The sequence below is a fragment of the Primulina eburnea genome, chromosome 11 (assembly GCF_022965805.1).
Source record: "Primulina eburnea isolate SZY01 chromosome 11, ASM2296580v1, whole genome shotgun sequence".
Taxonomy (NCBI): domain Eukaryota; kingdom Viridiplantae; phylum Streptophyta; class Magnoliopsida; order Lamiales; family Gesneriaceae; genus Primulina; species Primulina eburnea.
Window position 1 is genome coordinate 3,209,510 of NC_133111.1, and position 15,291 is coordinate 3,224,800.

The 15,291-nt window shown below is 35.8% G+C and overlaps 1 protein-coding gene across 2 annotated transcripts in view; it reads left to right on the forward strand.

Annotated features, from left to right (window-relative positions):
• The window catches only part of LOC140804199 (anaphase-promoting complex subunit 1), a 36,038-nt gene that overhangs the window by 3,217 nt on the left and 17,530 nt on the right, over positions 1 to 15,291 (forward strand). For both annotated transcript variants that reach the window (XM_073160049.1, XM_073160050.1), the window contains 23 exons: positions 130 to 287; positions 965 to 1,152; positions 1,229 to 1,298; positions 1,975 to 2,145; positions 2,625 to 3,112; positions 7,025 to 7,484; positions 7,657 to 7,989; positions 8,494 to 8,577; positions 9,747 to 9,839; positions 10,030 to 10,089; positions 10,168 to 10,266; positions 10,409 to 10,549; positions 10,739 to 10,819; positions 11,121 to 11,192; positions 11,449 to 11,520; positions 12,913 to 13,006; positions 13,079 to 13,161; positions 13,272 to 13,328; positions 13,459 to 13,536; positions 13,668 to 13,789; positions 13,877 to 14,037; positions 14,980 to 15,056; positions 15,131 to 15,244. In XM_073160049.1, the coding sequence (XP_073016150.1) occupies positions 130 to 287; positions 965 to 1,152; positions 1,229 to 1,298; positions 1,975 to 2,145; positions 2,625 to 3,112; positions 7,025 to 7,484; positions 7,657 to 7,989; positions 8,494 to 8,577; positions 9,747 to 9,839; positions 10,030 to 10,089; positions 10,168 to 10,266; positions 10,409 to 10,549; positions 10,739 to 10,819; positions 11,121 to 11,192; positions 11,449 to 11,520; positions 12,913 to 13,006; positions 13,079 to 13,161; positions 13,272 to 13,328; positions 13,459 to 13,536; positions 13,668 to 13,789; positions 13,877 to 14,037; positions 14,980 to 15,056; positions 15,131 to 15,244 (3,356 nt within the window). The remainder of the gene's footprint in view (positions 1 to 129; positions 288 to 964; positions 1,153 to 1,228; positions 1,299 to 1,974; positions 2,146 to 2,624; positions 3,113 to 7,024; positions 7,485 to 7,656; positions 7,990 to 8,493; positions 8,578 to 9,746; positions 9,840 to 10,029; positions 10,090 to 10,167; positions 10,267 to 10,408; positions 10,550 to 10,738; positions 10,820 to 11,120; positions 11,193 to 11,448; positions 11,521 to 12,912; positions 13,007 to 13,078; positions 13,162 to 13,271; positions 13,329 to 13,458; positions 13,537 to 13,667; positions 13,790 to 13,876; positions 14,038 to 14,979; positions 15,057 to 15,130; positions 15,245 to 15,291) is intronic.

A 15,291-nucleotide genomic window follows, 5' to 3' on the forward strand; every position in this document is an offset into this window, starting at 1 on the left:
AGTAATTTTATTTCTTCAGTTTCCTCGTTGAATGGATTGATTTAATGCATATGCACTATTATACTTACCTCATTGAATGGACTTGTTAATAGAGGTGCCTGTCATTTAATTTGCAATGTTATTTTACAGGGAAGATGCAACATTCTCTTTGGGTTGTGGAGTCTTTGAACTCCAATCTTGAAGTAACAAATACTAGATCATCTGGCTTAGTTTCTTATGACATGACGGGGAAGCATTTTTTCCGACGAATATGGCAGGGGAAAGGGTCACAAACAGCTGCTAGTCAGGTGCCAAAGCTTATTATTGTCCTTGGTGCTTTCTTATTTAAGGTCCTATCTTTAGTTCTCAGAAACCTAACTATTATTCTCTCTCTCCCTCCCTTTTAACATACATTGTTTTATTTGAATAAACATTTCAATTTAAAATCAAATACGAGAACTAGGTTTGGGCTTCTAAGCATGATACCTCACTTTAACACTGCAAGCTAACTGGGACAAAGAGAGATTAGCCCAAGCTTGAGTTAACAAAATAATATCTGAAATTTTTAAGCCCACTTTTCCAATTTATGATCCGAAATTGAGCCATTGTTGTATGTATTCTTTAGACCTAATTACTACTGGCTCTGGTAACTACAATATTCTCGCGTACAATTTTCTATTACAACTCCAGGTGAAAAATATATGGTCAAAATAGGTTTACATGAAAGATATGATATCAGTTGTGATGAATGTTAATCTATCTATACAAATATATATTCTTACGCTTCTGATGACGTAATTTACTTTTCTTTATTTTTGTTAAGAAATTTTATATGATATGATTTTTTTTGTTATTTTTCTTTGCCTGTGTACTCGAACTTCCTTTATCATATTTAAATTTGTTTCAATACGTTGTGAAGCTTGTTTTGCCTTTCCCATCCCTATTTCTGGAAACTCTCTTGACTGTCTCACTCACAAATTTTTAGGTTTTTATGGCGAGTGATCTGGATGTTGCTCCTATAATATGTTTCCTTCTTCAAGATCAAAAGAAGCTGTTATCTTTGGGGCTTCGAAGTCTGGAACTAAATAATGAGGTCATCTGTGAAATGAACCCTGATGTCAACTGGTGCATATCAGCAATTGCTGCTGCTGCTGTTACTGTCACTCGTCCCAAGTAAATATACTTTATCGATTCTTCTAAATTATTGGCTTCCTTTTCGTATTGTGAATTGAAGGTGTGACATTTGCAGAGCGAAAGTAGGGCAACTTCCAATCAGGGATGTTATTGCTCTGACCCCAGAATATGACCTTTTTCTCTATGTAAGTTGTTGAATTGTTGGCTTATTATATCTCAATAGAATATCTACATCTGTACCTGATGGTTTTTCTTTCTATAAACTTATGCGAACTGCATCCTTCCTTTTCTATTGTAAATTTATTGCTGCATCTTGCAATGCAGATCGTTTCCACGGTCACTGAACCCAAATCATCTTGCTTGTTGCACTCATGGATGTCAACCTGATAATTTGTGTCCTTGGCGGTCTAACTTCTCTGCTAAAGTCACTTTATGCAAAAAATTGTTCACTCAACAGTTTGAAATTTAGTTCCTTTCTGGCTGTCATAAGAAGACAATTTTTTTGCTTGTATCTTCTGTTAAAATAGTGGAAGAAGCAAGTTTTTTAATATATATATATGGTGTGAGTTATACATGTCGGAAGATTATGCTCATACTTAAGTTACAGTAGGTCCCTGCATTAAAAATTATGCATTTTTTTCTGTTTCAGACAAATCATAGCTTCAATGCTTTGCACAACACTGCATGGCTTATGTTAACTTGAAAAAATAATGTTATGTACATGCATTAAATGTTTTGCATTCTTCCCTCGGGAGTTCACTCACATTTCTGAAAAGCTACAGTTTACTCTTGTTAGATTATATTCTACTGAAGTATTACGCACGGTATCCTGAGTCCTGAATGTTACTATTTAAATTTCAGTCTGGGAAGCTATGCCTGTGCAAATATATTATGCCTTCTCTTTCGGGTAAAGAGCAGCTTTTTAGTAATGTAAAGCTATCAGCCACTGACACAACTACCCATGATTTGAAGATTGTGGGTTTGACTGATGCTGTCGAAGGGCGCATTAATTTGGTTTTGAACAATGGACAGGTATGCATAAGAAATATGCATAGGTCTCTTGAAAATTCTAACTTCCATTTCTATCTGTCAAAGTACTAGTACAGTGCTCAAATTTATTTTTTTTCCCTTGTGGATTCTTTTCAGAAAAATAGCCAAACATTAGATTGTGCTTGTGGAACTTTCTCAAATTTGACCTTGTTATGAGCGAAAAAACTCTGGAACAGTACGGAATGTATTTGAACTACTTGACTCAACTTTTGTAGGAAGCAAGACAATTTTTTATGTCCATGCATGTTTATATTTCTATTTTCAAAAGCGGCAAAAACCTACTGGATTTATTTGGATTCCTAGCCTTGAGGCTGAAGAACTGGAAGCTTGACACAAAAATATGCCATGAGAGTTCAATTCTAATTACTAATTACTCGTTCAGTTTGTGTTATATATTTCATTTGCTCTTCTATAGAGTTTCGTAGCATAAATGATGAATACTACCTTCTCTTTTGTTCTAGATTTATAGGTGTGCATTGAGGCGGGGCCCTTCATCATCCCTAACTAATGATTGTGTCGCAGCAATGGCAGGAGGGCTTAATTCTACATTGTTCACTCGCTTCCTTGCCCTGTTATGGAGTGATGGTGATCCAGCTTGTTTAGCCAAGGAAGATTGCAATGTTGATTCAGAATGGAAGTCCTTCTGTACTGTAATATTACGGATGTGTCAGAAACCTGGTCCTGCCTCTCAACTATTGGCAGATTCAGCTTCAAATTCATCATGGGAGTTCCTTATGAAGAGCAAATACCACAAACAATATTTGAGAAGTAACCATATAGCTTTTCCTTGCGCTGGAAAGCCATCTGTCATGCTGAGATCAGATTTATCTGGGTCAGTTGTTGACAGACCTAATGCTGATATATCATTCTATATGGAGTTGCTGACTGAAACTTTGGATTCATTGCATGCAGTTTATGAAACTCTTAAACTTGACAATCTTCGGAAAAGGTATTTACTGATATAAAATTCCTTTTAATCTACATGAAGATCATCACATGCTTGTCAATGGTTCATATAACTTCGCTTTTGGTGAGCTGAGATGGAATAACTATGAGTTGAGACATGAGGGGTAGGATGCCATGTTAGCCATTTCTTCTTTGTGCATGGAAGCTTCAGGAGCTTTCCCAATTGGCATCCTTTCCCACTTTTTTTATAATATATGTTCATTTTAAACAGTAACCAGATTTTGTTAAGTTGATTTTGTGATGCTCTTGTTGTTGTAGAAGTTGTTAGATGAACATATCTTTCCATGCAACTCTTTGACTAACTTAAACACTTATTATGCACTCATTTAACATAGAAGTCCTAGCACTTCCGATCATGGTTCGCCGGAACAGTTGCGGTGCTTGGAACGGCAACGACCGTTCCAGTTCCAATGTTATGTTGCGGAACGGTTGTATAAAAAAATTAATAAATTCAAAAAATTGGTAAAAAAATTTAAATATAAATCACATCATACTAAAAAATAAAATATATGAAGTTATTACAAATTAATATATCAATACAAAACTATTTTACAATAATAGCACAATAAGAAATACACACTAAAAATTATAACATACCAAAGCTAATACCATGAAATGTAACGCGGAGGAGCGAGATCATTGTTATATTCTTCATCACTATCTCGTAGATTAAATTGATTTCGAACATTTGGATATTGACTTGATTGTTCATAGGGATATTGATTAGATTGAGATGACGAAAGATCATTAGAATGTGATGACTAATTTTGTAATAGTGTTTCGTCACGACGATTATAGTATCTGAATCCACGATGCACCGTAGAACTATCAGCTGTACTTGAAGATCTATACTCGGGACCATGACGTCCAACACCACGCCATATAGATGATGAAGATTCATTATATCTATCACCAATATACTGAGACGACCCATAATCAAATCCACGATGTCAATTCCATGTGTACCAGATGTTGAAAAATCAAATGATCTATCAAAAGAATCGTGTGTAGAATTATAATTACCCTGATATCCATATCTACCTGATTGATATCCAGTCGGATCATACCCAATTGTAACTCATCGATCCATAATTATCTGTCATTTGAATTTGTCGATGTCCCCCCAATCCATAACCATAACCATAAATGAACCATAAACAATAACCATCTACAATAACCATTACCATACACCGTAATGAACCATAAATATCTCATAATCATATTTTTTAAACACCAAACCGTTCCGCTTTCCCGTTCCGTTCCGCTTTCCCGTTAAAGCGCCGATAAAACGTCGAAAAACGGCGCTACAAAACAATCACCGCTTTGCCCTGGAACTTTGGAACGGTGGTCACCGTTCCTGTTCCGTTCCGGCGAACCATGCCATGGTTCGTCGGAACGGTTGCGGTGCTTGGAACGGCAACGACCGTTCCAGTTCCAATGTTATGTTGTGGAACGGTTGCGGAACGGTTGTATAAAAAAATTAATAAATTCAAAAAATTGGTAAAAAAATTTAAATATAATTCACATCATACTAAAAAATAAAATATATGAAGTTATTACAAATTAATATATCAATACAAAACTATTTTACAATAATAGCACAATAAGAAATACACACTAAAAATTATAACATACCAAAGCTAATACCATGAAGTGTGACGCGGAGGAGCGAGATCATTGTTATATTCTTCATCACTATCTCGTAGATTAAATTGATTTCGAAAATTTGGATATTGACTTGATTGTTCATAGGGATATTGATTAGATTGAGATGACGAAAGATCATTAGAATGTGATGACTAATTTTGTAATAGTGTTTCGTCACGACGATTATAGTATCCGAATCCACGATGCACAGTAGAACTATCAGCTGTACTTGAAGATCTATACTCGGGACCATGACGTCCAACACCACGCCATATAGATGATGAAGATTCATTACCTCTATCACCAATATACTGAGACGACCCATAATCAAATCCACGATGTCTAATTCCATGTGTACCAGATGTTGAAAAATCAAATGATCTATCAAAAGAATCGTGTGTAGAATTATAATTACCCTGATATCCATATCTACCTGATTGATATCCAGTCGGATCATACCCAACATGCTGAGAGTCCCAATTGTAACTCATCGATCCATAATTATCTGTCATTTGAATTTGTCGATGTCCCCCCAATCCATAACCATAACCATAAATGAACCATAAACAATAACCATCTACAATAACCATTACCATACACCGTAATGAACCATAAATATCTCATAATCATATTTTTTAAACACCAAACCGTTCCGCTTTCCCGTTCCGTTCCGCTTTCCCATTAAAGCGCCGATAAAACGTCGAAAAACGGCGCTACAAAACAATCACCGCTTTGCCCTGGAACTTTAGAACGGTGGTCACCGTTCCCGTTCCGTTCCGGCCGCATAACGGCCGTTCCGGCGAACCATGCTCATGACTACAATTAGCATTTATCTAAAAAATCGAATTGCAGTTAGAACGAGGTTTTCATTGATGTGAAGATATTTGCTGTCTAAGTTTTCCATTTAGTATATACATCCAGGAGTGGAGTCGTTAAAGGCTCACACTGCCTAGGCACAGCCAGGTGCGGTTTCTCAGGCACACCCCTTGCAACAGCCGCGCCTAGGGCACAGGTCATGCCTCAGGCGCGATGCTGCACATCATCAAAAAGACTCAAAACCTTGGTGCAGTTTATAGATTTAATTCAAATACAAAAGCCCATGGCCATCCATAATGTTGTAACAGCGTTAATGCTTAATTAATGCAGAGCCAACTCTTTATTTTATTTTTTTGTTCTTGATTTTTCTTTCTTTTTTTCACGCAATTAAATGAATATATTACAGGAGATGTTCTACATCAGAGTTGAGCAACCATTCTTTCCCTCAATTTTTCACCATAATTTAGTTCTAGCTACATATTTAATTCCAAGATCACTCCAACTCTTCATCTAGTGTTTTCTTTAGGCAAATTAAGAGGAAATTGATGATTTAGATACCTAGAGGTTTATTCATAATTTTTTTTATTTACATTATTATTTAATATTTTGTGAAATATATATTTGTTGTAATATTTTAGTAAAATTCACTTTGAATATGTGAATTTTAAAATTTATGATAATGTGCACACCTCACCTCGCGGCTAATTGAAATCTGAGTGAATGTAAAGATTTGCAGCACACGTCCTTTAAACAACCAAAAGATATAGGAGATTGATGAGGACCATAATTCAAATCAGATGCTGAGTCGCTGACACACCTGCTAAAAATTATCTTAAAAATCAGTAACATGAATCATTTTACCTGGCTTGGTGCTAATATTGTAACTTGTAAAATTCAACTCAGGGTTGGAACACATGCCCATGTGCATAGAGTATGAGTGAATCATGGGACGGGCTGAAAGCAACATGTATTTCAAATGAATACATGTGTTTGCAAGCAATATTCATTTTGTCACTGATTTAGTTCACACCTCGCTGGATTCTCCATGATATAGATTGACACAATTGACACAATCATTTAATGAAGTTAGATTTCTATCTTTCCTGGCATCATTTTTCCCTATTTTCATCAATGGTGACTCAAAGGCCTTGCATTGAATTTCATCACAGTCTAAGAATCAATTCTATTGTCAGTGCATTAAAGTCTGTTACTTTTTGATAGTTCAGGGCTTTTGGTTTCTCTGCAGATCGGTTGGACTTTACGATGTGTAACTTGAATTTGCTTCCTGTGAATTTTCTATGTTGGAGTAACTGGCATTATATCTTTTGTTCTCAGCACCTTTTGTTGGGTTGAACGTTTGAAAAATTCATGCACTATTCTGCAGTCTGAGTTTTACATGTGCAGACTTATTTCTTTTGTGCCTTTTTCCTAGGGACTTGGGACTTTTGGTTGTTCTCTTATGCGATGTTGCCGACTTCTTGCATGAAGTGAGCTACATGGATCACTACAGACGTGACTTTCCTGGAGTTCTGAAAGACTCTGGGATAATTAAATTCTCATGGTCCCCAAAGACCCCTCCAAGTTTATTTAGATGGCTAGAAAAGTGTATGTTACATGGATGTAGTGCCGCAAGTATTTGTGATCTGCCACCTCTGATTCGTAAAGATTCAAGTTGTGTAGCGAATTGGGCTCGCAAGATAATTTCATTTTACAGCCTCCTGTGTGGTGCTGAATGGTCAGGAAAGAGGCTGTCATCTGGTGTTACCTGTAACGTTGCTTCTGGATCATATTGTACTCAGGAAGAGCTAACAGTTTTGGCGATGGTTGGTGAAAATTTTGGTTTGCAACACTTGGACTTACTGCCAGCTGGTGTCTCTCTTCCTCTTCGACATGTAACATGAGTAATTTGTACATTTTAGAGTTTATTAATTATTTTAATTATCTTAATTATATTTACTGTCTTGACATTGTGTTTTGCATCTTAGTTGTCTGAAATTCTTTTGCTAACAGTATCATGTGCTGGAATTTGTTTGATGAACCTGAATGATGGTTATGAATTGCCAGGCATTGGACAAGTGTCGCGAGTCTCCTCCGACAGATTGGTCTGCTGCTGCATATGTGCTCCTTGGTCGAGAAGATTTGGCATTACTGCGTTTGACAGAAACTAAATCTGTCAAACTCGATGATAAGAAGTTAAATCTGATTTCGGCATCTACACCTTACATGTTACACCTTCATCCAGTGACAATTCCTTCTTCAGTTTTGGATACACTTGAATTCGATAGTGCCAAGGTAGAGGATGTAGACGCTTTGGAGGGAACTGTCAAAGATGGAATGGACCACATTTTCAACTCTAGCACACAACTTCGGTATGGTCGAGATCTGCGTCTGAATGAGGTGCGCTTCAAGCTAAGACCATGTCAAAATTGGTTTTTCCGCATGAATGTGAACCATTGGTTTCAGATTACTTTTGGATCACAATGAAATGATGTCTGCTGCATGTTGAATATTACTATTTCTTGTTTGATTTATTGCATTTACTTTTGTTTGGTTCCTTTCCAAACTTCAAATTTAGTTCTATAATAAGTAATTACTAATTATAATTTTCTTTTGAGGCACGAAAATGTTCTTTAATGGTTACTTTCAATGGTAACTTTGTAAATTTTTTTATATTTATTCATAAATTTTATATGTTAATGTGTTTGTTAACCTATTGATTGGCTTGACATAACTAAAACATAGTTTTAAACTCGTAAAGCTTGAAGCTTGACCTTGATGCTTCGTTACACTTTGCGCTTTTTTAAAACCTTGCACAAAAGTATCTCATGTGTGTTATTTTTGTGCACTCTTGACACTTTTATACTATGCATGACCATATATTTGAAATTTTGAACTGTATAGGTTAGACGCCTTTTGTGTTCTGCAAGGCCTGTTGCCATTCAAACACCTGCAAATCCTACAGCATCTGATCAGGACCTCCAACAGGTATAAGTAACTGGCAAATTTTTATATTTACCATAAATAAGCCGGCTTTTAAGATAATTCATACTGGTTTGCGACTCTTGTCGGGGCCATGGGAAGGAAGATATTTGTATGTCATACTGTAGCTTCCTATGTTTGTTGATAACACCAGTATAGTTGTAACTACTAAATCTAAGTGTCCACCTACCACTTGCTTCTCTCAGCAATGATGAGGTTGGGTAAACTTTTACTAGGCTTTACCTTTGCTCTCTTCGTCACATTTCATTCTAATCTCATGATCATGCTATATGATTTATATTTGTTAAGATGAAGTTTACTAGTTTACTATTTTTAAGAATAATACTCTACTATTGTTTGGTAACTAAATGATTATAATTAAGCCATCTATTAAATTGAAATTGTTGCGGAAACAATTATAAAATTGATTTGAATAAATATATTACTCTAAACACTAATCTAAAATAATACACATCGCATCAACTTTAAGAAACCTGCTCAAGCTTTCAAAAGCTAAAATCTTGAGTTGAAAGTAGTGGAAAGCCCAACCAACACCACCATAATTACATGTTTGAAGCTCGTTGAACTCATATCAACTAAGCCAATCCCACATCTGAAAAATCTTTTTATCTGAGCGTCAAGGTCATAGCAACTCATGTGAATTATCATACTTATTTTTTTTTGGGAAACTTGTGGTCTGAGATTGATCATCTTTCTGTGTTTTAGTTGCAAATTGATTTTCTTTACAACCATCTTTGTTTTTTTTTAAAGAAAACACCCCTGAAAAAAAGGAGGGTTTGGCAGTGATTTGCAACACAATGTTTTCAACATTTGATTTAGGTTAAGGCATGTCTTCTTTCGTTTATCAATGGCTATGAATGTGGCTCCCAACTGACTGCGTATGCCCTTTCATTTACAGTGAATTTGACGCAGTTGTGTTGTATATTGGGCTATTGATTTGTTACATGCTCTTGTGTATCCCCACAACAACTCTGTTGTTGATGCTCATCTGAATTTCTCGTGTTTGGATCGTTTTTTATTTGCAATTTCCTTGTAAACTGAAGTCTCAGCGATCGTGTAAGTAATGATAATTTCTGGTCAATAGCCCAAAAGATCAGGTAAAACACTGTAATTGACATGACATATAACTTGTTTGCTCTCATGTAATTTTACAGACTCAGCTGTGGCATCTTGCTCAGCGAACTACTGCTCTCCCATTTGGACGTGGTGCATTTACATTGGGTACCATATGTACCATCCTAACAGAGGTGCTAATTTGTCTCTCTTTTTTTATATGTATGTACTTTCTTTTTTTGTCATATTATCTTGTAAATCTTTTTTTTCCAAATTCTCCGCATCACCTTTTTCTCATTTTATTTTTGCACTTATGTTGTTACCTTTGTTTCACTACCTAAATGGATGTGATGAGTTGTAACCCTATCATTTGATGTTATCCAGGCCCTTACAGTTCCGAAGCTTGTTTTGGCTGGTCGGTTGCCTGCGCAACAGAATGCAACTGTATGATGTGTTCATTGACATGTTTTATACAATTTTACAGACATCAATCTTAATGTGAAAGAATCCTAACTTTTGCAGGTTAATTTAGACCCCAACCTTAGAAATATTCAGGAACTAAAGTCTTGGCCTGAATTTCACAATGCCGTTGCTGCTGGCTTGAGACTGGCTCCTCTTCAGGTTTTTATTAACATATGATGAGGATTAATTCAATTGTCTTAGATGTTGAATGATTATAGATTTCTCCTCCGTTTCCCTTCTTTATACACAAAGTGTCCTCAAAAGAATTTCCAGGTTTGACTTTGTTTACTTTTGTGCACAGGGAAAGATGTCTAGAACATGGATACTGTATAACAAACCGGACGAGCCCAATATTACTCATGCAGGGCTACTTTTTGCCCTGGGTTTACATGGACATCTTCGTGTCTTAACTATCACTGATATCTTCCAATATTATTCACAGGTCATTTCCTCGATGTAATAATATTTTGTTCGTGTTCCCTCTCATCTTCCTTGAAAACGTTTGATGTAACTGATGACGAGGACTGCTCCAAACAGTGCTTTAAATTGCTTATCTGCTTTTTTTTTCTCCGTTTCACTTGAAACACAGTAAACATGATTTAAAATGCTATTATCCATCTTTATCTTATAGGAACATGAAAGTACGACTGTGGGATTAATGATTGGCCTTGCGGCCTCATACAGAGGAACTATGCAACCGTCTATTTCAAAGGTAAGAAAGCAGATACTAGTTGTCTCTTTCCCTGTCGTGTCATGGCTCATCTTATCTTCTTTTTAGGGTCAAACATTTTTTTTCTGGCATAAGGTTTCCTACTTGTTTGCCTACATTTTTATATTTACTATGTGATCATTCGTGATGATCTATTGTCTAATTGGCGCATGTTTTCTGTTCAATTGATTGTTTTACTCATGAAAATTTGTTTCACATTTGATCTTATTGTGCTGTTTTGTGAAGGAAGACATTTCCTTTAAAGCTTTGAGTTTAATATTGACCTCACTGGTTATTTAACCAGTCTCTTTATGTACACTTACCTGCGCGACATCCATCTTCCTTTCCAGAATTGGAGTTGCCAACCCTAATACAGGTACATTTAAGGATTATTACAAAAGAAGTACTGCATGTCTATTATTTTGGTTATTTGGTTATTCATATTACTTCTGTTCTTGAGTTCAGAACTAAATGTTTGCACCATGATATTCCAGTATTTCTGCTTCTGGATAATCTCTTGCATTTAGATATTTCTATCATACTTTCATCAAATCAGATCATTTGATATTCCATATGTTTTTGTTCCACTTTGAATTGTGAAGGCATTTTGATGTCGTTTTTTATATTTACAGTCTGCAGCATTAGTGTCTGTTGGCCTTCTTTACGAGGGATCATCACACCCACAAACAATGCAAATTCTCCTGGTACATTTATCATATTCTTCTTGAGATTCTATTGTCATTACATCGAATGCTTGCTTTATTTTATGTTGATGGTATAATGCTTGATGTTGATATTGAGTGCTTCTAATCTAATTATGGAACTCTTTTTTTTGCACGCGTTCTTACATTCTGCTGATACATTGGCAATTTCATCTAACCATGGAACTCTTTTTTGGCACGCGTTCTTGCATTCTGCTGATACATTGGCAATTTCGCAGAAGCACAACCATAATAGAATCAACAAACGTGAATAAAAAGATTGAAGAACGTGAGTTTTAGCTAAGAAAAAATTGCATTGTTATATTCCCAATTTCAACATTGGCTGTATAAGGTAATTTTAAGGCTATTCTCACATCCGCTAGGCCCATTACCGGGAGGTCCAGGACTAATGGTATTGGAACTAGTGGCATCAACAAGTAGAGTTAGGCTGGATGTTCTATGGAGTTCTAGCCAAGTGGGAACTAGCACTGCTAGCACCAACTTTCTTTCCTTTTTTTTCCTAGCATAGGTTTGGCCAAACAAGATGTATCCAAATTGTAATTCAATAGATTTGTTTTATGTATGTATATTATAATTCAAGAGCTTTGTTTTATGAACGATAACCCTCATCAGTAAATTGCTCTTGGTCTTCGGTTATTACAGGTGCAGAATTTTGGTTGATTGTGTGTTGGGGATTGTTCTTAATTGTGTCACTCTAGATGAGGATAGCCAGTTATGAAAGGGTGTGGTACTCATCCATATTAAACATGGATGAATTGGGACTTCAAATTTTTGGATGAGGAATCTAGATAGTATGATACCAAATTTTCAGTATCAGTTAAGATATCTTATTGTCGGGCTGCTCCTGTGAGGTATCCTGTAGCCATCACATTCAAAAGGCATACCTGTCTAATGGTGTTGCAGTGTGGCACTTGTATTCTTCATTGTTTGCTCAAACCTTCTCTTCTTTTGGAAAATCTTGTCTTGACAGGATTACGTCTTTTGTTCTGTATTTTATATGTTGTACATTTTAAGGTTTTTGTCTTTTAAGTTAGTTAGCCCACTTGTTTTATTGGAGGTGAGGCTGGACCTTCATCTAGACTTTCCAAAATATTTTATTTTATCAAGCATCTGATAGGGTCTGGCTGTCAAGCTTGACCTCCATCTGGACTTCATAAAATATTTTGCTTCATAATTTCCTAACATGGGTCTGGCCTAACCCTCATGGTATTTTGTTAAATTAAAAACATAAAAAGAATGAAAAGAAAACATGAGTGGATTACTGTAATCTAGTCGTGTCAGATGCATACTTTTTCTTCTCATTAGTATAAACAGTTACACGTTGGTGATGTTCTGCGGGGTTCTATAATCATGATTTCATTTTGTATTGTCCAGAGTGAAATAGGCCGTAGAAGTGGAGGAGATAATGTTCTTGAAAGGGAAGGTTATGCAGTTTCAGCAGGATTTTCACTAGGAATCGTTGCCTTAGGTATATGATTTAGAATTGATTTTGTAAATGGATCTACTATGTCTGCTAATTTTCTCCGATTTGTTCATGAAGGCCGCGGGGATGATGCTATTGGCTCCATCGACACCTTGGTTGATCGGTTGTTCCAATATATTGGTGGCAAAGAACTTTATAACGTATATGCTGTGATTTCTGAATAAAACTTGCTGTCAACCTATTCACGAATATTTTCCAGTATGAACATCTTGGGTGTTTCTGGCTGATAAGATTTTTATTCTATGTACAGGATCGCCTCCAATTCATTACACCATTAGCTGATGAATACAATAGAAATGCAGGACAGGTTGCACAATTTAATTTCTATGAATTAGTATCTTGTTTTGATTGCCAGTGGGATTAAGTTCTGTTGGGGTGGGATTGACTTTCAATTTTCCTATGTCATTCCCTTTGAATTCTTGTCTACTTTATACTAGATAACTGATGGGAATCAGGTCAACATTGATGTTACTGCTCCTGGAGCGATGATTGCTCTTGCATTGATGTATTTGAAGGTAATTTTTTGAATTTGGAATTTCTAGCGATCTTTTTTCATTGAAAAACCATTTTCATGTGATTTTGATAATCATGTATCTTCACATGGATTCTTTAAAGAGTTGTATTCTTTAATGTTTGGGTACAATAGACAGAATCAGAGGCGATAGTGTCCCGACTGTCCATTCCACAGACTCATTTTGACTTGCTGTATGTTCGGCCTGATTTTATTTTACTTCGCGTGATTGCTCGAAATTTGATAATGTGGAGCAGGTACTTTTTCAGATTTATTATGAGAATTTAATGCACAGAAATATTTAAATATCTTTACTACATTTAATACATATTTATGTTGCATAGAGTTTGTCCCTCTGAAGACTGGATTGATTCACTTATTCCTGAAGTAGTAAAAAATGGGGTTAAATGCCTTGAAAATGAGGGGGATGATACCTATGAGATGGATGTTGAGACATTTGTTCAGGCTTATGTCAATATACTGGTTGGAGCATGCATCTCTCTTGGTTAGTCATTCTTATTGCTGATTATGGTAGAACTATCATGTTATATTTTTTGGTCTCCTCAAATCTCCTATTAGACGGCTTACGTTCAGTCCATCTCGAAGCTTTGTCTATCTTTTTGCAAATATGTTTCTTAGACCTAACTTCTCATGTTCCTTGGGTTGCATGATTTTTGTAAAAATAAAAAATAAAGTTTCTATTTGAGCTCTTTGCATTTGAAGTTTACAGTAATCTTAATGAAGCTTTTACTATTTTACGAAAAGTATCTAGTGCTCGGCCAACCTTGACATTTTCTTTAAACTTTTTGTGGTAGCTCCAACTGCATTAGATAACAAATGGTTTATATGCTGGTTGATGGTAGTGAGACAGTCAATTGATCCTTCTCTGAAATCCTCTTCTTAAACCCGTGTTGCTGGATTTTACTTCAAGTTAAATACACTTGGTCTAGTGTTTACTGTGTTTTAAACCGGTAGGACTCTGTAATTTGACTGTTGGGTTCTAGCCTGTAGATTTATTTTGTTTCTAATTTACCCATGGGTAGCATAGAAATGAAAATTTTACATAGCTTATTTATCCCTTTGGAATTTGAATGCAAACCAGTGATGAGCAGCGCTCAACTCAACCAAGAAGAATGGGGAAATCCTTCTATTAGACTCCTTTATTCATGTGAGACTTTACAACCATATTTCCTAGAAGACATCCTAAATGTTCTTGAACATTACCCATTTCATAGGACTTGTCAAAAATGTAACTTCCTACAAATAAAAGCCACTTGATTCTGGCAGAAGAGAATGTACTATTTTCAAATCATACGAAATTGGAATCTCAAAAAAGCTCAAATAAGAATAATTCCTAAATATTCAACTCTTATATTTTTTTCTGTTTATCAGCAGGTATTATTCTACTGTTTAATTGATCTATCAATTTTCAAATATGAACGTACAGGTTTGAAATTTGCCGGTACTAGAGATGGAAATGCACAGGAATTGCTTTACAAATATGTCGTATACTTTCTCAATGAGGTTTGTCCATGACTCTATGACAGTGATGTCTCTGAATGCTAATTCATGAAATGTAATCGTTCCTACTACGGCAGATAAAGCCTGTTTGTGCTTCTGATGGAAATCGTTTTCCCAAAGGGCTATCCGCTTACGTTGATCGTGGGACATTGGAAACATGCCTTCATCTGACTGTTCTTTCCCTCTGTGTGGTGTGTAGAACATAATTTAAATTTTACTTCATTTTTCTTGAACAAGA